Source organism: Pavona decussata, unplaced genomic scaffold (genome assembly GCF_977016875.1).
Source record: "Pavona decussata unplaced genomic scaffold, jaPavDecu1.1 SCAFFOLD_258, whole genome shotgun sequence".
Classification (NCBI taxonomy): Eukaryota; Metazoa; Cnidaria; class Anthozoa; order Scleractinia; family Agariciidae; genus Pavona; species Pavona decussata.
In genome coordinates, this window is record NW_028145661.1 from 634199 (window position 1) to 659515 (window position 25317).

Below are 25317 nucleotides of genomic sequence, written 5' to 3' on the forward strand. Positions count from 1 at the left end.
ATTAAAACTAAAAGATCATTCAACAACAGGTCAAGCTGCTTGTATTTGACGGTGCTGTCTGGAAAGGAAAGCTTTTAAATCTAGTGGATCCTTCTTGATAACGGAATTATTCGGGGGTAGATGTTTGATTTTAGGTGTTGTTTGATTCTAAAAATTCATTTAGACTGATTCGTTGCCCTTGATAAAGCCCTTCTATAAAAACTTCCCTGTTGTGGTGTTAATCAGGTTATCTAATATCAGTGTAAGTTTTCAATAGCAAAATATTTTTAAGCATTTTACTATTGCGAATGAAATTCCGTGTTGGTGCTCAGCATGAACAACCCTAAACCTTAAAATGTTTAAGATATAATCTTTGCAAGGTCAGTCCGTTTTGCCTATTCCTTGAAATGAACGTTAATTAAGGTTACCGTATACCTTCAGGGGTGGCCTCAGTTTAACGGATGTAGCGCCTCTCAGTTACATCACAGATACCCAAAACCATATATCATATTAAAGCTTATAGAACTGGATGTTCCAATATTTCATTGCTTTTCCAACAACTGATAAATTCCCAGGTTTTCCGTAAAGTCGAAACTTGAAGGTCCCCTATTGTCCTTCAAGAGTTCCAACTCAATGCGATTTATATATTTTGGAAGTTTGCTTTTTTTCTCCAGGTTAGGTTCCCAAAAGCTTAAAAAACGTGTCTGGGTTTTCCTTAATTCGATTGCGTTGAAAAGTTACAGAAGTTTTTTAAATTTGCGAGAAAACCATGTGGGGTGAACGTACGAAAATGGCTTTCAAATAAAAAAAGAAAAAGGAAGCTCACGAAGCACGATTCACGGACTCGCGAATTAAAACAACCGCGTCTCCAAATATTTGCTTCGAAGGAAGATTTTAAGACCTTCACCTACTTTAAAGTGTACCTTAAAGCTATTATCGTCTTTTATCTCAGTTTCGTACTCGAGCAAACGCAAGTTCTTCCACTAAATACAGGATATTTGATGTGCAGGACTGGGAGGGGTTCAAGACTAAAGAAAGACCGTTCGCGCAATTACCGCAACGGATGGTTACACCGGCAGCAATATACTGTCGATCAAAGTAAAATTGAACTTAAGGTGGAAACTGCTTACGTCTTCATTTCTCGGCAAATACTTACTTTTTTTTTTACATAGTTTTTTCCTCGTTTGTAAAAACTTACTGGGAAGTTTATTTTTATCCAAAAACAAAAATGAAAATCCAAACATTTTGTCTCTGAACGTACACGGTAACTTTTATACTTGGTTCACCGTGATTAAAAGCAAGTTCTATTGCTTTCTCCACATGTGGTAGCCTCCCACGCAGTCATTTTTAGGGGACTCGTATTACCTCCTCCCCACAAACGTGGGAGGCTACACATCTGGAAGATTGTGGAATATCGAATAATAGGTAAATTTTAATTTTAGTTTGTGGAACATCGTATGACTGATGTGGCCGAACAAATGTTTCAAGAAGTCGCTTTGAGTCCAACACTTTGAAAAGCGAATTGAAGAAGGTGCTAATCTCAAGAAAAGCTTTGACAGGATTGAACTTGTTGAGTCATTATCTGGGATATAAGAGAATAATATGAGAAGTAAAGATGGCTGCCTGTAAAGAAATCACTCGAGTTATCATGTAACAACCATCGTTGTTTTGCAAATAAATATTGTCTCTGACGTTTCCAAATATAGGGCAATCTTAGATTATTTCGCTACCATTCTTTGATAGGCCGAAATGTAGCAAGAAAACGTGGAATCTCATAAAATTAAAGGTAACCAATTAGGGTAGGTGTTTAAGTCACAAAGCCATAAAAACACTATTCTGTAAATGCGGAAAATTCTGGCCACATGCCACAGTGCACATCGTTTGACACGTTTAGAACCGTTTTAAATTTTAATACACTTCATCAAGCTCGAAGAGGTATTAATGCCAACGATTATTGCCTCCGATCAGACGCTTCCGCTCAGAGTGATTGACGGCTATGGAAAACCTATTCAAACCTCAAGAAGACAGCTCCCTGCTCTGTTGGTTCATTCTTATTGATTCTTTTATTGCCTCTAAGCAACGATTTAATGTATAATGAATGCCAGCGATTAAATGCGGCCGCAGAGTGGAAGCTTGTTTACCGAGTGATTGACGTCCTTGGAGGAACCAATCACACTTCAAGATCACTTACTCAAAATTTAACAACAGCTCCCTAATCTGTTGATTCATTGTCAGTGAGACTCTTCCTCTTATATCTGATCGGTTGACGCAGCCATTAATTTATCTTTGAGGAAAAAGCCCGTAATTTCGTGAAACTTTACAATGCTTACGAGGGAGGCAGTTATTTACCTTTTTTGTTCAACTCTGATGTTTTGCTGCATTCAAGGAGTGGAGCCTGCCCAAACTGTAAGTGTATACATATAACGAAGTACGGAAGAGCGATCCCTACCTTACAGTTTATTAAATTTTAATTAATTTTTTGTCCAGAGAGAAAAATTCCTCTCCAAGAGAGGATGAGACAGAGAATTCTATAAAAAATCAATTAGAGATTAAAACTAAAAGATCATTCAACAACAGGTCAAGCTGCTTGTATTTGACGGTGCTGTCTGGAAAGGAAAGCTTTTAAATCTAGTGGATCCTTCTTGATAACGGAATTATTCGGGGGTAGATGTTTGATTTTAGGTGTTGTTTGATTCTAAAAATTCATTTAGACTGATTCGTTGCCCTTGATAAAGCCCTTCTATAAAAACTTCCCTGTTGTGGTGTTAATCAGGTTATCTAATATCAGTGTAAGTTTTCAATAGCAAAATATTTTTAAGCATTTTACTATTGCGAATGAAATTCCGTGTTGGTGCTCAGCATGAACAACCCTAAACCTTAAAATGTTTAAGATATAATCTTTGCAAGGTCAGTCCGTTTTGCCTATTCCTTGAAATGAACGTTAATTAAGGTTACCGTATACCTTCAGGGGTGGCCTCAGTTTAACGGATGTAGCGCCTCTCAGTTACATCACAGATACCCAAAACCATATATCATATTAAAGCTTATAGAACTGGATGTTCCAATATTTCATTGCTTTTCCAACAACTGATAAATTCCCAGGTTTTCCGTAAAGTCGAAACTTGAAGGTACCCTATTGTCCTTCAAGAGTTCCAACTCAATGCGATTTATATATTTTGGAAGTTTGCTTTTTTTCTCCAGGTTAGGTTCCCAAAAGCTTAAAAAACGTGTCTGGGTTTTCCTTAATTCGATTGCGTTGAAAAGTTACAGAAGTTTTTTAAATTTGCGAGAAAACCATGTGGGGTGAACGTACGAAAATGGCTTTCAAATAAAAAAAGAAAAAGGAAGCTCACGAAGCACGATTCACGGACTCGCGAATTAAAACAACCGCGTCTCCAAATATTTGCTTCGAAGGAAGATTTTAAGACCTTCACCTACTTTAAAGTGTACCTTAAAGCTATTATCGTCTTTTATCTCAGTTTCGTACTCGAGCAAACGCAAGTTCTTCCACTAAATACAGGATATTTGATGTGCAGGACTGGGAGGGGTTCAAGACTAAAGAAAGACCGTTCGCGCAATTACCGCAACGGATGGTTACACCGGCAGCAATATACTGTCGATCAAAGTAAAATTGAACTTAAGGTGGAAACTGCTTACGTCTTCATTTCTCGGCAAATACTTACTTTTTTTTTTACATAGTTTTTTCCTCGTTTGTAAAAACTTACTGGGAAGTTTATTTTTATCCAAAAACAAAAATGAAAATCCAAACATTTTGTCTCTGAACGTACACGGTAACTTTTATACTTGGTTCACCGTGATTAAAAGCAAGTTCTATTGCTTTCTCCACATGTGGTAGCCTCCCACGCAGTCATTTTTAGGGGACTCGTATTACCTCCTCCCCACAAACGTGGGAGGCTACACATCTGGAAGATTGTGGAATATCGAATAATAGGTAAATTTTAATTTTAGTTTGTGGAACATCGTATGACTGATGTGGCCGAACAAATGTTTCAAGAAGTCGCTTTGAGTCCAACACTTTGAAAAGCGAATTGAAGAAGGTGCTAATCTCAAGAAAAGCTTTGACAGGATTGAACTTGTTGAGTCATCATCTGGGATATAAGAGAATAATATGAGAAGTAAAGATGGCTGCCTGTAAAGAAATCACTCGAGTTATCATGTAACAACCATCGTTGTTTTGCAAATAAATATTGTCTCTGACGTTTCCAAATATAGGGCGATCTTAGATTATTTCGCTACCATTCTTTGATAGGCCGAAATGTAGCAAGAAAACGTGGAATCTCATAAAATTAAAGGTAACCAATTAAGGTTGGTGTTTAAGCCACAAAGCCAAACAAACACTATTCTGTATATGCTGAAAATTCTGGCCACATGCCACAGTGCACATCGTTTGACATGTTTAGAACCGTTTTGAATTTTGATACACTTCATCAGCTCGAAGAGGTATTAATGCCAACGATTATTGCCTCTGATCAGACGCTTCCGCTCAGAGTGATTGACGGCTATGGAGAACCCATTCATACCTCAAGAAGACAGCTCCCTGTTGTGTTGGTTCTTTCTTATTGATTCGTTTATTGCCTCTAACCAACGATTTAATGTATAATGCATGCCAGCGATTAAATGCGGCCACAGAGCGGAACCTCCCAGTGATTGACGTTCTTGGAAGTAACACGCAAGCTTTAAGACTATTCACCTAAAACGATACCTTGCGAGCAGAGGCCCTTCAATCTTCCCAGATAAGTAAGGAAGAGGAGAAGAAATTCCTCTCCAAGAGAGGATGAGGCAAATAAATTAGTTTAAAATCAATTAGAGATTAAAAGTAAAAGATCAACGACAGTTAGGCCTCTTATATTTGGTGGAACTCTCTAGAAAGGAAAGCTTGTTGATGCACATGCTTGATAGAAATATTGCCGAATTAGTCGGATTTTACAACCCTCACCTCCCACTTGAAACTGAATTGCGGTCAAATGTTTTAACAGATTTTAATAGACGATGGATTGAAATTTCTACTGATATGTAGAAGAGCCTGTAACTACAAGCTACTTTTGCAATTTATTCCTTTGAACTTGGGCTAAATAACATGTTGCGATCCTTGCTCAAAGTAGATAAATTTTCCACCCTCAAATTTATTGCGGCTAGAAAATCTTATGATTGCAATTCATCACATCATACTAACGTGCATGATTATCGCTCATAACTAGCGAATTAGGAGGTTTTGAATTATCTGTATTCTCCAGAACTAACAGGTGCAAGTCTTCCAAAATTTGCGTTCTCGCCAGCCCAGGGTGCCCAGGGTGCAAAAAGTTCGAATTACAAAATTTTAAGAAAATTTAATTTCTCCATTAGTATTTCATATTAGTTACCTACTTCCCACGAGAAATTGATTGAAGCGTTATCAGCGAAATATAACTTTTCAATAAAAAATGAATACGAGGTTCTTAGGGAGAGTTGCTGTCAATAAGTTCAGGCACAATATTTAGTTTTAATAGGATCCTGGAAAAAAGAAATAGACGAGGAATTTTTTTGGACAAATCGAATCATTCTAGTGACGGTGGGATTTAAACTCATATAATCGGGATATGTCTAAGAGTGTAAAAATCTGTGGTGTTGTAATAATACTAGTTAAGCACTGATGAGAAAGGACACAAAGAAAAAAATTTTCCAAATCCCTCCAAAAATTCGTGCTTAAACTTCCGTAATGATAATTTTAAGTTACTTTTGTTTTCCAGGAAGATTTCTCTTCTCATTGCTCCTCGGCAACTCCATGCTATCTGCAAGGACCGCAGGGTCCCTCCGGAACACCGGGAACGCCGGGAACACCGGGAATTCCGGGAACTCCCGGAACACCGGGAACTCCGGGAACTTCAGGTCTCCAGGGACCCGCTCCAGGATGTCTCGGTCGTAACCGAAGATGGAAACAATGCACTTGGTTATTTGACCAAACAAAGGACGCCCGGGATAATGGCCAGGTTCATGTAAGTAGTAAATTTAATTATGTTAATATTGTTCTTGATATGAACCAGCGGTAAAACCTAAATCGTCCTTGCATGCCGGTTCAAAATTGACTCCAACAGATTTTGTCTAAACGTAGTTTTGTCTTTGACCGTTGGAAGCGGTTCAATTCTTTGACATTAAAAGAAAATTGCTTAGTTATACACCAAATTGGGGAATAGGAGAAAGAGAACGGAGAACGAAGTGGATAGAGATGAAAGCGATCTGGGGGCGAGAAAGAAAGGGAGCTGGATTCTTGTCTTTGCCCTATGCCCCACTTGAGAGCCTGTTCACATTCCAAGCAATCAGTTTGGTTCACTTACCAAGACATGCATTCCCACTACAAGAGACCCGGCAACGAAAATATTTCAGAACAGTTAATTTTAATTTCCGTGTCGTCAGTATACATACGTACATACAGTTTATTAAAGTGAGTTCACGCTTACCCAAAAGGCTACTTCTCAGGTAAGCTGACTGATAAAACAATCAAAATAATTGAAATACTACTTACATGCTACAAATACATGATTTACAAGTCGTTAAAAAGGTGGAGTTATAAAAATGCACCTGTAGTATAAATAACTAAAACGCATCTAGACAATACATCTTACATTGTTATATACCTAGACTTCACTCAACAAAACGAGCACTGTGATTGGTTGATTCTTGGTCACGTGCCCCTGACCAAATAAGAACTGATAGGTACATCCTAAAGTCTGCGAAAAACTGTTGACAGCTACCTTCCCCCGCCCTCACCCGCCAACACTTTATATTTTCCACCATTGATCTTAGTCAAGTTGGTCAACTTTCCTTCCCAGTTCTGTTTCTGACTCACCACAGTCTTCCGGCTCAGACCAAGGTTTTGTATTCTACTGATCGGCTGATCCATGATCACGACGGAGCGGTATCCGTTGGTAGCATGATCTTTATTTCTTTTAACTTGAATTCCAGGAGTGCGAATTTACGAAGAGGAAAAGTGATACTTACCTACGAGTGGTGTATGTGGGTAATATTCGTATATTCGGCTGCACTTTCTGCTGCAAAAGATGGTTTTTCACTTTCAACAACACAGAGTGTACAGTGCCTGCCGCTATAGATGGAGTCTTGTACCAGAGAGAAAATCTCAACATCCACAGGTCTGCCAACATAGAAGGTTACTGTGGCGGCTTGAGCCCTGGAAAGGTACAGGTTGGTTTTAACGTCGGCAACTGTGCTGAGTACGGAGATGCGAACGCGCATACAAGCTGGAATTCGGTCAGCAGGATCATTATTGAAGAAGTAGAACCGCCAGTCGCTTGAAAAACCATCGAGTTAACTATTCTTACTCTTTGTAGTAGCCTCAACTAAACATAGCTTATCGTTCAAGATTTTATCATCAGCAAAATTACTAAAAAACAAACCTTATAGTGTACTTCTGCATGACGTACTTTTGGGATTTTATTAGCAGATATCATGTAAAACAGCATTAATAAAGTTGACCGGGTGATAATGGCCTTACCATATTCAGTTTTTGCGGAGTGGAATGATTGTTTTTCCCTAGTTATTTTTATTATTTTTTTCTTTATTATGAAACATGGTATGCAAAGTGACCTAGAATCTTTGATAAGGGACTAGACGATAAGGGAAAGGGGACTAGCTAGGTGAACTTTCTTTTTAAATTGATCCGTTTCTTTTCTGCAAAATTTGATTTTACCCCCCCCCCCCCCCCCTGTCCAACTCATGTCTTTTAGCACCCCACACACTCTCCTCTGAAGAGGCCTCTTTCGCTCGAGCGGAGAGGAATAAAGGAGTGAGTGGAACACGAGGGTCGAAGGGAGACAAGTCAGGGGACGAGCGAAATAATGAGCAACGGAAGAAGGGAGGGGGGAGGGGGGAGGGGGGAGGGGAATGACCACATATAATATCGGCATTCTGAGTATAAACCACTGGAACTAAAAAGGTTTGGAATATAAAAAGAATAGAGAAACTGCATGCGCATGTGCGTGGCAACGTAGGATCACGCGCGGGACGTTTTCCAGGGGTATGGTTTCCAGGGAATATTTCACTAATCAATAAGCATTCTTAGGAAGATTTTCCCCATTCACCTTTGATTTAGACTTTTCTTTAGCTTTAGCTTAAAAGGAGCTTTTTAAAACATTTTAACGAGCGAGATGAAAACCTTGGTTAACTTTTCATCGTGTTAATCGGTTTTCGCTGAACAACCGAGCTCTGGCCTGTAGGTTTTCAGATCAGGCGCATAGAAACAATTTGCGACTGGAACAGCTAGATTCTGCAAAATGCACGGACTGTGTACATCAGTGAAATGTACCGCCCCACAAACTCACATATCCTAAGTAATATCCAAAAGCGCGTTGCTTTTGGATGTGACTTTTGAAATAAAGACGTTTGTTTAAATGAAGATAATAAATATTGAAAAGTTGCTTTAATTGACCAAAAGTGCCAGGGGGCCGAAACCTGGGCCAAACACTAAAGAACTAAAACGCTGAACGAGACACTCTTACGTTCGAAAAATCCAGGTGTTTTGCCGACTAAAAGAAAGATTTTATGTTTACAGCGTCTATCCTCATTATTGTATATCCAGTCCGCGTTTTTTACCTCAGCCCATGTTTTAAACATTACTTTTACTGACCGTTTAGACTTGCCACAAGTCGACATTAAGTCGACAGTTGTTAAAGCATCAAACACGAGCGACAACCGTCCAATTGAAAATAACCTTTAAAGGGACACTCCCACGGTGTGATGTGTCAGTAATACTGCTCTCTCTCAGAGGCTTTCTCGGACTATGTGTTTATGATGGTCGTCGGATCGATCGATCTTTTGCTGCACTTGGTGGTTTAGACGAAGATCAAGAGACATGAAACAGCCTAGAAATTACCCCTTCACTCAGTTCCCAGGGGGATTCTTGCCCCTTGTTTGGGTATAGGGGTGCCGCTGGGGATTTGAGACCCTGATCACGTTAAGGAAAAAAATAACCTTACATGCCTCCCCTGAGTAGGACAGCACCCTCTATTTTAAGACCCTTTATGTAGACACTGAAAATAATGGCGCTAAAATCTTGTCTTGAAAATGATCTAATGTTGACTGATGACATGCTAATTAGATACAGACAAGCGTCTCCGATTTTGCATTGCTAACTATTCGACAACAGTCTTGCAGCCATACTCAACCTCGTTGCTAGCGCTAGGGTCTCTCCAGCCTGGGAACGAGGTTGAGCTATACCCTGTCTAGGACGGGTCTAGACCCCGATTGGGACAGACGCGCTTGAAATTATATACCCCGTGTTCAGGGCAGAGGGGCCAAAAACCATACCCCATCCAGCGGCACGCCCCTGTGTTGGCCATATAGGGGAGTATCCCCCCCACCCCCCTGTTGGAATAATTTACCGTTAATTAGGTTGTACAGGCACGATGCAACGGTAGTCACACAGTGTTGGTATTGAGTGAGTGATTTGCGAACCTGTTAAATAAATGAATCACGTTCCCTTACATATCTCCACAAATTGCTAAGGTTAGTACGTCATTTGAAAGCTGAGAGAATGCAGAGTCATTTCTATGAGATAACTTTGAGGTCAAAGGACGTTAAATAGGCCAAAATTAAATTATGCCCTGTTTCGGTAGCCGTACATTGAAACCAGTGGTGAGTAAAACTGATCGGAACACAGTGTCTCCTAGGGGTGAAAAGAAAAATTAGGGACTGCTTGTGACCTGTTTTTATTCTATAGACTACAATGTAGGGTCTTAACTCATGCGACTAGAGCGATCTGCCTCCTCAAGATCATTTTCCAGTCCTCTCTCCCTCTCCCACTCCTCCCTTTGGAGGCTCGTAATAAGATCGAGGGTGTGCCCTCGTCTTTGCTGGGACTGAATGCCTTGTACTTTTGTTTATCCACAAGTGTGTATGAGTGAATTAGATAAACGGCTACACGGTCAAAATTCATCTCGAATGTATGTGTCACTATATCTATCCCTGAGGTGAGAGTTAGGATAACAGCCAGGGAACAAAAATGTTTTAAAAGTACTCCTACCTCTAGTGAATACAAATAAATAGAAGTAGATCAGATGGAACTTTACTCAAGCCTTTATTGAAAATAAGGTAACTTTACTACTGTAAAACTAGACAACTCTAGTTTCAACTGACACAGCACTGAGATAATATAAGAGCTTCAGGGTTCTAAGCAAATTGAAGTTACAGTAAGACAAAGGGTCACTCAAGCCTTTTGTATAATTGGCTAACGCTTTAAAGATGGATTGCTATTCATACAAAACTTGTCTCCGTCATTTTCATCAGGGGCTGCGAAACAAAAAAGAAAAAAATGAATACATATTATCAGTTTTTCTCGTAAAACAATAATGCGGAGTTGATTATTTTGGGAACTCTTGTCGCCTGAAAGCTTTACATCAATGAATGTAATTGTACACTGTAATTCCCTCCCCTCTCCCCCTGGGTACGTTAAACAGTGTTGTTTTGTGCGTGTTTATTTTAGCTTTGCTTCAAGTATTGTTTCACTAATGAGGTGAAACAGGAAGTAAAAACTCATTCTGTGTTCATGTGTTCCTCTTTGCACGTGCTGACACTCTTGCTTAACGTTAGCCCGTTTCGTTGGAAACTAAATTTACCCGAGTATTGGGGGGAGGGGAGAGAAGCCTTCAAGGATAATCTGGAGTGGGTGTCTCGGGGTTCTTAAGCATAAACCAGATATTGGTGCTGATTTACAAATTAGTTGGTTAGCCAGTTTCGTTGGAAACTAAGTCTTTGATATTATAGTTCAGCCTGCCTTCTTACTTAGCAGTTAAAGTCATTCTTTCTTTTTGTCATCCTGGTCCGCCTAGATTAGCTTTGCTACCTGCGGCGCCAAGAAATTGTAAATGTAATAAAAAAAAAAAACACCTAATAAAAGTTCAAGTTGAAGTAGCTAAATTTACCCGAGTATTGGGGGGAGGGGAGAGAAGCCTTCAAGGATAATCTGGAGTGGGTGTCTCGGGGTTCTTAAGAAGAAACCAGACATTGGTGTTGATTTACAAATTAGTTGGTACTGACACTCTTGCTTAACGTTGGCCAGTTTCGTTGGAAACTAAATCGTTGATATTATAGTTCAGCCTGCCTTCTTACTTAGCAGTTAAAGTCATTCTTTCTTTTTGCCATCCTGGCCCGCCTAGATTAGCTTTGCTACCTGCGGCGCCAAGAAATTGTAAATGTAATTTAAAAAAACACACCTAATGAAAGTTCAAGTTGAAGTAACTAAATTTACCCGAGTATTGGGGGGAGGGGAGAGAAGCCTTCAAGGAAAATCTGGAGTGGGTGTCTCGGGGTTTCAACTGGTCCATTGTTTCTTAAGCAGAGACCAGACATTGGTGTTGACTTACAAATTAGTTGGTGGTGGTACGTTCTCTTTGAACTCTCCAATCCAGTTTCCCACGGGTGAGTACCTAGCCACTGCCACAATCCTGTTGTTACCTACAGCAGTTGCCATCCCAAGTTCCCTGGTCGCTTTCCAAATAATCTGCGTGAAATGTAAGATATCTGCGCCTGGTGTCTTCGCTTGGCCTGTGCCGTAATCATAATCTTTTTCCTCATTATACCACGCCTGCACAACCTTTTCACAACTGAAACAATCTGCTCCGTTCTCACCGTAATCGCACAGTCTCTTGGCTGGCCCCTCGTAGTAAAGATTCTCACCCTGGTCTTTGCTCCGTGCTGTCGGGTCGTGATCAAACTTGCCAGTAGCGGCAAGATGATTGGCCCAATTCTGTGCGTCACGTGACAACTTTGATGACCATTTAAGGGGAGGCACCTCATGAAAGAATCGGAAATCATTGTGTGCCTCTAGGCAAGTCTTTTGAAAACCTGGTGTGACAAAAATATACATCAATGAACTAAGAATAGGCAGTGGTAAGTTTTTTGTGGCTTTTAATTTTGTGTTACATTAAGGTTTACGCCAGCCACGAATTAACTGTACATCAGTTGAGGTTAGACTGGAGGTCAACAGGTTGATTATTGTTCTGATCACCTGAAAATGGTTCCCCTGATGGTTGAGTTGGTTTTGGTGCGACACTTGGTTTTTCTGTAAGTTTCTCTGTGGGTTTCTTGGTCTCAAGCTCCTCTGTTCCCGGCTCGATAGGTGGAGATGGAGGCTTGGAACCTACAGATTACAAGAAAAGCGACAAAAAGTGAAAGAGAACAGGAAGTGTAATTATACCACCATGCTGGGCCATACAGTCAAAACCTTGCTCCTAGATTATTCATAGCTACAGGTGGGGAGGGGAGAGCAAGTGGGAGGAAGTTAATAAAATAAATCGACATGCATTATCTTTGAAAACGAAAGCTCTGAAGACGTACATTCTTACAAAACTGAGTAAACTAAATCTACTCAATTGTAGTCTCTGGTTTACCCATTTCACTGGGCAACCAAAACATTACAATTGTTATTAAGTGTAGACTTGAGAGTATGGCATTCATTAGTAAGCCAACGATGTACTTATATCTGCATTGAAACCTTGAATACTAGTCGAAATATTGGCCATCAAATATGCATGAGCTGTATATTTTTCTTTTGTCTAAGCCTGCCTATCACTGTTTGTCTACGAACCTGTTTTACTGACAAGAGATATTTTTTTTAAACAAAAATTTGAAAGCGTTTATAAGCGCAAACTCTGTTGCACCTTTTGCTCTAATCTAAAGTTTTTGTGATCAGTGAGATACATGCTATTAAAAAAGCATCAACAAAGTATGTTTTTGTTTTCAAGTTTACATTTTTTTTGTTCTACTTTGTATAGAATTAGTGAATGTGCATTTACCGAATTCTAAACGGTTAAAGCTCCAATTTATTAACAAATTTGATAACTCACAGAATCCGCAAGTGCTTTTGCATTGTTTGACCGCAGGATCATTACGCCATTTTTCACAGTACTTTTTTAATGCGTCAGACTCTCTAGTGCCTCCTGTTTTCATGATTATTTTGTAGCAATCATCACGCTCGTCTTCACATCCTATTGAGAAACGAAAGAGAAGAGATGCCATTACTGAGGCTGAAATGAACACGGACACCTGCAATAAACCTCACTGACAATGGAAGACTCTATAGACTACAATCTTTTGGCCACAAACATGACATCCAGACGGGTAAGCAGAGAAAATAAAGGCTAGCCCCTACTTTGGGGCCAGGTGGCCCGCAAACGTATTGATACGTACGGCCACAGCATGGGATGCTGATTCATCACCGGGTGAATTACGAAGACAGCAGTATGTAGGCGTCACTCATTTATACACCTTAATGGAGAAGAGCAGTACGCGCCGTTAATGTGCCTGTGGATAATGCAGAACCTCTTTTCTTTTTCTTAGTTTTTGTCAGGTCTTTATAGTCTTTCAATTTTTATTTTTGTGTCCCAGTTAGCTTCCTTAGCTTAATTCATAGATGATGATAAATAGAAAATTATAACGTGGGAAGTGTGTACTGTGTGGGAACTCCATTGATACGATTCATGGTCGGGACGCAAAAGATCAAACTACGACAGACAAGGAAAAGAAAGAAAATGCAAGAATAAACACAACAGAGGAAGGGAACAAAACTTAGAGGATGAATAAAAAGGATAAAACCTGATCCCAAAATACAGGTTAAAAAATTTTTTGTATTTGTCGTTTATTTAAGATTATTTATTAATGGGGTAAATTTAAAGAGCACAAGTGTGTGTCGCCAAAAAGCGGTCGTTGGTCCTTCGTGTTGAGAAAATGACTGAGATTTTGTTTGGGCCACGAAAAAGTGATCTTAAGCACAAGTTTTTTATCTAGCGGGGTAGTTGTAAGTCAGAATTCCGTCGTACCGGCTTCTTGGCATTTACAACAAACACAAACTGAAAACAATCTTACCGACAGGACTTGGAGCTTTTCCGCCTGTCAAAATATAAAATGTAAGCCATTTTTAAACTGGTAAATTAAGTGCCATTTTAATTTTAAATGACTTGGCATCACCTAGAGTTTCAACATCATGAAGCCAGTTAAAGCTTAAAGCATGGAACTGCTTTGACCTTTAACAAACTTCACCGAAACTTGTCCATGCGGGTGTCCATGGTTACAACGCATGCGCAGGTAATCTGCACAGATCTGCACGCGCAGCTGCGTTAGTACATTGCAAAGGCAAAATTTGATTGGCAGAGCCACAAAAATGATTTCAAGGAGAAAAAGTTTCATAATTTTTTGCTCTATCAGAGAATGGCTGACAATGACGGCTAACATTGATTTAACTGCACGTATGTTCGAACAAAAATTATAGCAAACATCAAACTACTCACAAAACTTGCATGTTTTCTGACATTGCTGGATCGCTGTTGTGTGTTTCCAAGTACTGCAGTAGTCCTCTAAGCCCTTTTCTCCTTCAGTGTTTTCAACAATCCAGTTACAGTCTTGGCGCTCATCTTTACAGCCTTAAAATAAAAAGTAAAACTAGAGTCATAAAAAATGATCAGGTGAAGACGGTTACAGTATACTTTATTACATATCTGGCACTTAAAGGGTTACGAATTTCTGCTGCTATACCGTTGATGCAGTGAGCAAAAGTTGACGGCCAAACACCGGGATAGAAAAATTGTTTTATGCACTTTTGTTGAACGCTTTGAGACTTGTGGAAATCTTTTCTCATGATTAGACCCTGGTATCCAAACATCAGCGTGATTTGATTTGATTTTTAGGCGAACCGTTAGTTTAGCAAATGGCAAGGGTCTGTAAAAGATCAATCTGTGAGTTAAACAAACAGAGATGACATTATTGGACTTACTGTTAGAATCTTCCAAAGTGTGAGTCAAATCCTTCACTGCAACAGACAAAGATATACGGTGAAACCGAATTCTACGTCCAGTTGATTCTGACCGGGGCTGGGAGAACGATTAATCAGTGATCATGAACTGATGAAGCTGAACGTTACTCAATAACAAAATAAATTAAAAAATCCTACCCAGATTTAAGTCTTCTTTTAACTCATGAAGTGGAACTGCAGTGGCATACCACAGAAAGACCATCAGAACGGAGAAAACCACGAATGAACTTTTTAAAAACTTCGCCATTTCTGACTTTTTTAACCTTGCCTGGACAGTTGTTGATCGCTCGATTTCAAATTTGAACTGAGTGAAAACCAACCTTTCAAAGACAATACAAGTTTTGGCTGGGCTATTCATATTCTAATTGGCTAAAAATAGTTTGGCTGTTTTTAAGTGCGTTTTTTAAATTTCTCTTGTTTGTTTGTGGATTGCAAGATGTGTTTTTCACTCAGGAATGCAGCTTTTGTTTAGTAAAGTTAGTGACCGTTGATTTAAACAAACGTTGGCTGTTTGGATTTTAAATGGCAATTGTCTTTTGCTCAGTTGTTTACTAAGAACTTTAAGTTCTAATAATGATTTCTCGACCGCTATAATATGTGGTAGAATAAACCAGCTATTAACAGTGGCTTGGTTTTCTCGTTTTACCCGACGGTCTGGCAAACGTTTGCATGCTCTTTAATTGTGCATGATTTTATTAAGCAGCGTGAAATCGAAAAGAATTAAATGATTCATCCAACCGAAACAATGTCAGTTATTTACCGCAGCGGCTAATTTACATTAGTAGGTTTGAATCAAGCATGGGCCAATTTTACACGCTACAATTTGCCGGTCAATTTCTATTTCTTTTGGCATCCTTAAGCGAGGGGTAATAACCGGCCTGACTGATCAGAAACAACGTAACACTGCCATAGATTATTTTCGAATGGGCCGATTCACGTCTGCTCGCCTATTTTAAATTTCTTTCTTAAATATCAAACGTTAAGGTCAAATCAGCCTGATAATCGGTTGAGTTGGTTGGCAGTTACTAATTAAGGCAACCGCTAAATCAGTCTGCAATTACACGCTTGAAATGAAAATTTCGTTTTCAACCGTCATGACTGCATTTTAGCCATACTCCTTACACCTCCTATTGATACTTAAATGTTTAATTGATTTCTTCGTTGAAACCTTTGAAAATAAGTCAAGCCCATGTTGCAAGGTAACCAAGGAAACAGAAAGAAATCAAGACAGCTCTTAAACTCGCCACTGCCATCAGTGACGTTTTGTTCTTGTTTGTTTTCGGTTAACACACTTGCTTTGAATATCACCTCTTGATATCCCGATTTGAACATTGATTATAACGATTTTTCTTAGGATTTTCTTCTTTCAGCTGTACGCATTGTTAATCAGCGTTTGTTCTTGTTAGTGAATTGTTGTTGTTTGGAAAGATCTCTAAGAGTCATGATAAGTTAATAATGTAAACAGATCGACAATTATAGCATGACGCCCTATAATTATTTTTTTACAACGCAATTTACATTAAAAGTTTTCCAAGTCAGATGAGTATCAAAAGCCTGGTTCATGCTACCGACAAAACTTCATAAAGTTAAACTATGACGACTTTGTTTCACTAATGTGAACGAATACGACATAATGAGATGACAGCACTCATAATGTCCTAAAAATAACGAGAGATATTTATCTTTCCCTTTGTCTATATTGTTACACGTGAACCAAGCTAAAAATATTCACAATTCAAGTGAACTAACGGAAAACCAATACGGTCACGCATGCTTAGTTCACAGGAGAAGCAAACACGGACTGGATACTCCAAGAATGATCAAAAATGTTCACAAAAAAAGACGATAATACCCAGCTGCTCACCCAGTGCTTTAGTCAACCGTCTTCAACCGTCTTTCCCAGACTCAGTCCAACTACTGGCACCGCGAGAGGACCTGGAACCTCGAGACTGAGACTGAGAGAATTTACCAACTAAAAGCTTGTGGAAAATGTAGGCACGTAATTCGTGCAGATATGATTCATGGAAGTTCAAAATAGGAAAATCCTGCTTCCAACCCATCTTGTTTTCCACTTACGTTGTCAGTTTCCCTAGGTTGTTAGTACATCACGTTAAATTTAGCCGACGATAAGCGCTGATTAAATAGAGGAAATATCGTTGCAGCTATTATGCAGTTGCGAAATGAAAGCAATCTTTCAGGCTTGAACGGGATTCAAACCCATGACCTCTGCGATACCAGTGCAGTGCTCTACCATGCAATCAAGCCGGCTGGGAGCTGGTCATATTGTGAGTTGACTTTGTAATATACCCATGGAGACTGAATAAATGAACATGGGGGTGAATTGATGAAACAGATATCCAGATCCTCACAGTTATTTACGAAGCAGTAAGTAAGTGATGAGTTAACAATATGCAACAGAACAATTTATCCCTAATCAATCAGATTCGCCCCCTCACGGAGGTCAGTATCTTGACTGACGCTGGGATGCCTATAAAAAATTACCGTACCTTCGGGTTCATTTCCCAAAAAAGCGTCCACAGGAATTCGACGCACTGGGAATACGTTCGAGCCAGGGGCGGCATCAGAGAGGGCCTTGAGAGATACCAGTAATAAACCAGTAAAAATACGATACATTCTTTGTCAGCTGAAGTACCCTGAGTAAATAAATATAAAAAGTTAAGATGTTCAAAATCGGATATACAAACAGTACACTGTGCAAATTGTAAATAGTGCATATGACATGAAGGCTACTGTTAGTATGACAATATTGGAATTCTCGGTGTGCAACGATTTGCACTGAACGGTTCACTGTGGGAAGAATACGAAAAGTAATTAATTTTCTACGGAGAAAAATAGGCACTATTCAGATGACAGGCTGCCAACCGGCTTAGCCAGAAGTGATGTTTAGGCAAATCGTTAAAATGCCTAACTGATTGTGATTATGGACCTTCTTCCAAAAAGTTGGCAACTGACAACCTCTAACAGAGAAAAAACGAGATTAAGATTTCACCTATCACTTGACCGCATTTTTTTGTTATTTAAAAACTGGTAGAGCGAAGAAGATGAAGTATGCTTCAAAGAAATAAGACTTTGTTATCGCAGACTTTTTTACTGATCAAAAACTGCTTAACCCCCTTAAAGTCTTCCTTTCCTAAAAGAGAGTCTTGTCATGTATCTTTAACTTTTGAATCCTTGTTCAGTGCTAAATATTCAAAGTTTAGCTATCATTAAACAAAACTATTCAGCTCACTTCCCTGTTGCTCATGATCAGTCTGTTAGTTTTTCAATTCAGTACACTAAGTGAATTGCCCGGTCAGATGGATGTTACCTGTACTGAGACGATTCCGGCTTTAGAACTCAAAAGTTTAAGTCTGAGTGTTGGTGTTCTCACACACACGGACAACTCTGTCAAGTAAAAACAAATATCTAAGCGTTATATTTTATATCCATTCTGACAAAGGTTACCAATATCAGTCATAGACACGCTTGATACCAAGTCGCCGCCGAAAAAAACCGCCTTGCGTGCTCATTTGGCGTATATTCGATACAAAACGTCTGTAATCGGTTAGGTCCAATATTTGTAGAAGATATAGCAACCGCACCGACGAGTTTGTAATTTTTGTTTTCAACCTCAATCTTTCAAACTACCGTTTTACTCAAAAATAAAAATGAAAATAAAGATGTTTAATCACCACATTCTCGCATTAAAAATGAATTACAATGTGTTTACAATATCTAGAAAAATTATTAAAACCTCGTTGGGATTGGAGTTGACAATATAGTAATTAGAAATAGTAAAACCTGGTAAAATTACAAGAATATGGATCAAAAAGGCTGAAAACTCATACTAAACCTAAGAAAAAATCGTTCAACATTTTCACTTCTAACATTTTCTGAAGAATAATTTTGGTTGAAAACTATATTACTGACTATGACATGCGATGTGATAAACACAAATGAGTCCCTCTTTAACACGTATGAGGTTTCCATTGCTACCAGGCGGAGGAAGTGTATGTGTTATGTAATATAAACTTGCAATATTCACTCAATTCTTAAATTGCTAAATAAGTGTTATTAAGCAAAAAGGTTTTGAATTTAAACAGAACCTGTTGTTTTTTTAAAACAATTTCAACTGATTCCACTGACTTGCATTTGCAAAATTTTGCTGGTCACTTGAAAAATAATGCGTGGAGAATTGTAACGGTTTGTGGAAACGGCATATTTTTATCTTCATTTGTCAATGGTTGCAAAACAATTAATGTTTTCGATGTTTTAAGACTGCAGAAAATGCTTAATAGCGACCTTAATTTATTAAGAAGACATTTCTTCAATGCTCTCTCGTTAAAGAATCAAATTATCCTAGTGGCTTTAATGTTATGCAGTCCCAGTCATATCACCTGTGGAACCAGTTACCCTTAGTTACTAAATCTGTGTCCATACTGGCACAATTTCGATCATAATGGTGACTAGGGATTTACGCGGAAAACCATACCTTAGTTATAAACTGTTACGTTAGTTCGTGCAAAAAAAGTCAAGAAAATTATTTTTTACCTACAGCATGTACAAGTCAAGAGTTTCACCACAGGAATGACCAAAACTTTGTTTTCTTAATTTTATATCAGTTTGCCCGGTAAGCACCAGTAGACAAAACAGAAATTAGGTGATAGCTTTTATGCACAATAGTGCGAAATTGGTGAGAATATATTCTGCTTAAAGCAAGGCAGATCCTATGACTAACATTTAAGTAATTGTGATTACTTTCAAATCGGTGTGTTGTTGCGAAAATTCTATGTGTTTTACGAACATTAAATGGACTGAAATGGGTCTCGGCTTATAGCCGAATGTTTTGGTTTAATTTTTCGTGATGATCAGTCTGGCTGAGTATAAGTATAAGTTAGAAGTCTGGGGTCTCGGCTAATAGCTGAGATCGGCTTATAGCCAAATAAATAAGGTAAATCACCAATATGTAGTACTAACCTTCCTTTTATAAGCCGTTGAGAAAGTTTTCATTCAAGGTTTGCGTCGTTGCTGCTATTGAGTGAATTCACCAATCGACACAGGTTTTACTAAGTAGTTGCCTAAAGCGAAGTTTCATTACAATGCTAAGATACCGATAGTGTTTCGAAAAATGTGTATGAATATTCTTGTATCGCATATCAGATCTTCCGCGTACGACTCCGCCTCTGCAAGAAGATTAATCATGAGTTATCTTTGAGTTTTAAATTAGCTGAGTGGTTTTGAAAGTTTTGAGCGGACGTTGACAGCCACCAAGTTCCCAGTTATTATATCTGGCTTGCTCAAATGATCATTCTTTAGTAAAATCAGTTGCCAAAATCATGAACAAAAGTGGACTGACCAGCAGACCCTTATTTTCTCGGTAAAGCAAGTCAACCACAGATGACGCAAGCGCCCGTCTCCTCACGGGAAGCAATTTTCCCGCTCGCTCGCGGCGTGGTTCGCTCGCTTTACTAGGCCCAGTAACAATCAAAGACTAGATCCCAGGCTCTCTCTCCTTTGCCAAGTTGGTGATGATGTCATCCGCCCCGGGAAACTCTGCGGGGATGCCACATAAGCGTCCCAAAATATATTCATTGATTGTCCCTTACAATCTCGACTTTCAACTGTATTAGGAATGCGTTCTTTTTACGTCGAACGCAAAAAAAATAAAGCACTGCTCCTTAGTCTAAGGAGCAGTTCCAAAATGCTAATGTTCAGTGGGGAAGCGGTAAAACTACCAGACGGAGTCGTGTCACAATGCACTTTAACCTACTCGGGTCAGTACTGTTTGAGCGGACGAGATGAGGACATGCGCAATACCGGCCATGAAATGTACGTAAGACTCTTATCATATTGTTTGGTGTAATGGTATGACTGAAGCAAAAAGGTTAAGCTGAGGCATTTAAATTTCTGTGCGGCGGAACATTTCAGGGTCAAATCAAGCCATCAAATCCTGACAGGAACTTTGTCTCACCAACACTTGCGTTGTTAATCCGAGGGCGACATTGTACCGTTACAATGTCACTCTCTCGAACCGCTCAGTCTCCCACTATAAACTTTCCCCACTCCCCAGCCTGCTCCGCAGACGCGACTCTTCCTATAACAAGCTCTCCAGCTACTGAATATAATATCGTTATAATCTTTGGACACTTTGGGTGAGCCGTTTCAATCTGTTAGCCTATTTTCTGCTGTTTCTATTCACCCAATTCTGAAACCCAAACTCACTCCCCCCCTTCCCCGTCCCTCTCGTCTCACCCAGAAAACAAGCCTTCCCTTAACTCCCTAGAATATTCCTTTGCACAAATATAAGCCCAGAGCTGGTTCTGTTTTGCCGCTGATATTTTGGTTGTTTTTCAGGCTTTTCTTCCTTAGTTCGTTATGCGTTTAAGTTCACAGTAGACTCCGACACTGTAGACAGAACGAGGGCAAGCAGAAATGGTTTCTGATTTGAGTATTCCAATGACATAAATAGTTTTCGAGTAAAAATTTCTCGCGGTGTTTCTAGGATCTGACTTAAAAAAGAGTTTGGAACACTGTTGTTGGTTAACGAGAAACACAATCTAGTGACTTTTAAAATCGCCTTACTTGTTGTTTATTGTTTGACGTTCATCTAATATCCAGTTGTAATCTAAAATAGTACAAATTTTTGGTTGATTTTCAGTTTCCGTTAAGTATTATTAACATTTATTAACATAATATCGCAGTGGCAGATATATGAGAGATAGCCGAAAGGATTCATATATTTTTAAATATTCTTCCAGTTTGAACATAATACTTGTCTTCTAGTTACAACATTATTATAACAAATTGTTGTTGTTTTACTGTATACGCCGCTTGATTTCATACCCCCCCCCCCCCCCGCCCCTCGAAAAGACCAACCGTCGCTTTGATAAACGATGTTCAAGCTGTCTGACAAGGATGGATGTATTGGGTCACCTTGTAATACTAAATCACAATGTCAACACACATGATTCTCTCAATTAAATCCAAGTGCAAGGTAATCGATAGTGTTGTTCTTATATACATAGTTTAATTTGTATGTAATGTGATCATTTAAAGTTTCTTGTAAGTTTTCTCATGTATGATTGCAGTCTGAAATGTAAACAAGTTGGAATGCAAAGCAGCAGAACGTATATCGGAGCCTTACTTAAGAATGGATCAGAAAATAAGTTGATTTTCTATTTCCGATTATAATTATATTGATAACGTTACATTTAACCACAGATGGTCAATCTATCATAAAAGTGAAATATGCTCAACAGTTTAGAAAATTCTCCACTGACTGTATATGCCATGATTTTATAGCAAATCCTTTTTGTATGTGGCGTTTACACGCTCCTGGTACCCACTGTTCTATTTATTTCTCCGCGTTGTTTGGCTTAACTCTAGCAAAAATCACTGCAACCTCTATCCACGTCACAGATACATAATTTTTATCTCAAAAAATGGCGCCCAATGGTATTGATATTAGAACCCTCCAAAGAATTTGTTTTCCAATCACTTTCAGCAACAGTAAGATTGACTTTAACTCCAGCTTTCAATCCATTTAACCGGCCAAGTTTTCAAAGAATTGAAGAACGAACAAAACTACAAGGGAATATTGATAAAGTCAGAGCTTTCATTTGAGTTCAGCTTGAGGATTGAGCACCACTGCAGAACTCAACGCCTGCTTCTGAGTAAAGACGTACCCACATCATATCTGAAATTCATGAACTCTCGTGTATTAGTGGCGACAGCTGCAGGCGAAGGTTAACTTCTTCCTCTTCTTTCGGTTTATTTCCACAGTCATTGCGAATTTTTCCTAGCCTTAGATGTCAGTGTCTTTCAAGCAACACAGTGCGCATGACAGCTTGTTTATTTCGGCATTCTGACTCGTACTTCACATAGCCCATATGACGCGCAATACACCGTCGCTATACCTTGTTTACAAAGCCTGCCTTAACACCGGACTTCACTATTGAACGGGAGCTCGCGGTTTCGAGTCCCGGCGTGGCCCGACTAGACACCAAGTTCTCAAACTATCTGGTAAGGATCAGCTGGACTACTGCATTTTCTCAGCTCTTGCGTCATTGAGTGGTGACCGACTAGTCGTCCTCATTATCTCCTATACCATCTCACAGTATGTTAGTTGAAACATTTAAACTGAGAAACCACATCTGTGTTCGAAAAAAGGAATGGGACGTATTCCGCGGCAGTGTGGTCTGGATTTTTCATTTTACAGTCACTCGTTCTCTTCATGCGGTCACGGGTTAGCTGCCGTATAATAACAACATCAAAGCTGGAATAATAGCGGACAAGTACTTTTGTTACTACAAAATAATTGTAGGAAATGAAACGGTACGTTTCTCTTTTTTGTTCCTTCTTTTTTTCCCTCTCGGTAAATCGCGTCTTATACTGTGGCTGAGTACGTATATTCTAAAGCGAGCGCAGCGTTGTCTTTCTGAGTTCAGTATTTATTCGATTAACCGCCCACCCTCGAATAAACACCCACCCATAAAGCCCAAAAAAGTTAATATAAGTAACCACCTCTACCCACATCCCAACAAAAAAAACATTTCTGTTCTACGCTCAGCATGGAGTAAGAGGAGCGTCGTTCCAAAATTGGTTTTAGATTCGGTAGTCAATGAACCTTTAAATTCGGTTTCAGTATTAGCTTTTGTACTTTGTTTTGTCTTGTTGAAGCGAAATAAACTTGTTATCCCACTTTTTTGTTTTATTCTCTAAAAATGTCCTTGCATGCTGAAAATGTTGGCAAAATACAAGCACCCACTCTCGTGGAAACTTTGGCCAAGTACCATGTCTTTAATCACTGTGTAATCGGCGAAAAAGCATTTGAAAACATGCTTATCAGGCCCGCGGTTAGTTACCGGGACTTTCAAGAAACGGGCCCCATGGCGGTTCATCGAATAAATTCGGTACCGTGAATTCAGTATACACATTATTGCTGTAGAGGAGGCGAATGCTACTAAGCCTTCTACATCGATAATCACGACCTTGAAGATGAACAGGCGTGTGTGCGCATACATACCATTTACTCGTCACGTGGACCCCAGGGACAGGGATAACGCAGTGGTGAGAGCACTCGTCCTCACCAATGTGGCCCGGGTTCGATTCCCGGACCTTGCGTCATATGTGGGTTGATTTTGTTGTTGGTTCTCGTTCTTGCTCCTAGATTTTTCGTCGGGTTCTCCGATTTACCTCCCTCCACAAAACCAAGACTTCCAAATTCCAATTCGTCTGCGGACGCACGAACACCTGAAACGAGTTCCTTTCGGTGCTTCGATGGTAAAGAAATTACGTTGACGTTTTTCTATTACGCGCTCTGACTAACGACGACAAATATGTTTTAAAATAATTTGCTTTAGAAATTTAACAGACAAATTAAGATACCGTAGAGAACTTTTAGTGTTTTGTATAATTTAATCAGTCGAGAATAAACAGCATTAAAGTTTAATTTCTTATTTGATCCGTGACCATGTCGTTCTGTCTTACGTAAGACTGGTATAATTTACCCCGAGAGATAAGAAACAAAACATCACTGTTACTTACAATAGTTTTAAAAGAGATTTCGCACTGGCTTAAAAGCCCTTAAACATAATCTAATTTCCTACTTAACTACTTCTTATAGCAGATGTTGCTAAAAGTATTTATTTCATCATTTACTTGGGCACTGTTTTTGTCAGTAAGAAATGAGCTGATAACCTATTAGGAAAGTAGCCAGTCAGAACCCATGAATGCTCACATCAAGAAACTTTCTGACCCCAGTTGTTCAAAGAGCGGATAACATTATCTAGTGGATCAGTCGCTTATAATCCAACGGATAAAAGCTATTGGTTGGAGCACATTTTATCCGCTGAATAGCGAATTATCCACTGAATAGGGTTTTCCGCTCTTTGAACAACCGGGCCTGATATATAGTAATTGCATTACAGAGAGATAAGTGTTGGTGAGAGCTAAATTTCCCTGATGTTGCTTTGGAGGCAAAGAACATCTGAATCCCCAGTTTTGTCGCTTTTCAGGGTCGGCATGGTCCTACGTGTACCCCGGATGTGGACGCTTTCTTTAGTAATTTCATGGCGAGATGCATTGCCTGTTTTCTTCAGTTTTGTACACTGAGTATTGAAAACGTACATTTCTAGTCCAAGCCTTAGTAGAGAGGTTCCAAAGAAAGGCGCAGCTGATGGACACTCAAAAACTATCCCTTCTTGGATCTCAGATACGCGTACCATTAAAGATCAAAAACGCGCAAACCGTACGCGAGCTACGTCAAAAGAACGTTACACGCTTGTAACGCTCCAATAATTATATCAACTGCCACTCTCCATTTTCTCTTTAAGGTATATGAAAGGGATGCCATTTTCTCTGTAGGGTATATGAAAGGGATGCTTTTTTTCTCTGTAAGGTATATGAAAGGGATGCCATTTTCTCTGCAAGTTATATGAAAGGGATACCATTTTCTCTGTAAGTTATATGAAAGTGATGCCATTTTCTCTGTAAGGTATGCGAAAGGAATGTAATTTTCTCTG

The 25317-nt window shown here is 39.3% G+C and overlaps 3 protein-coding genes across 4 annotated transcripts in view; 1 reads left to right on the plus strand and 2 right to left on the minus strand.

The window, feature by feature from the left end:
* Positions 1-19860, minus strand: part of LOC146456336 (uncharacterized) — a 57738-nt gene extending 37878 nt beyond the window's left edge. Inside the window, exons 1-3 of one of the 2 annotated variants that reach the window (XM_085093268.1) lie at positions 19772-19860; positions 18123-18199; positions 17302-17448 (exon numbers count right to left, since the gene is read on the minus strand). In XM_085093268.1, the coding sequence (XP_084949394.1) occupies positions 17302-17428 (127 nt within the window). In that variant the 5' untranslated portion in view covers positions 17429-17448; positions 18123-18199; positions 19772-19860. Of the gene's footprint in view, positions 1-14932; positions 15057-17301; positions 17449-18122; positions 18200-19771 lie in introns of those variants that run through there. The other variant, XM_085093266.1, reaches the window with a different exon arrangement.
* LOC146456340 (collagen triple helix repeat-containing protein 1-like) lies at positions 1975-7490 on the plus strand. Its single transcript, XM_085093272.1, has 3 exons — positions 1975-2385; positions 5727-5972; positions 6940-7490. Exons 1-3 carry the CDS (start codon positions 2302-2304, stop codon positions 7285-7287), a joined length of 678 nt encoding a protein of 225 aa, XP_084949398.1. The 5' UTR covers positions 1975-2301; the 3' UTR covers positions 7288-7490.
* On the minus strand, positions 10050-14620 carry LOC146456341 (uncharacterized). Its single transcript, XM_085093277.1, has 7 exons — positions 14518-14620; positions 14274-14405; positions 13852-13875; positions 12834-12974; positions 11996-12127; positions 11352-11832; positions 10050-10278 (listed from the first exon to the last, which is right to left on the minus strand). The coding sequence occupies exons 1-7, from the start codon at positions 14618-14620 to the stop codon at positions 10272-10274; spliced, it is 1020 nt and encodes a 339-aa protein (XP_084949403.1). The 3' UTR covers positions 10050-10271.
* Positions 19861-25317: the final 5457 nt, after the last annotated feature.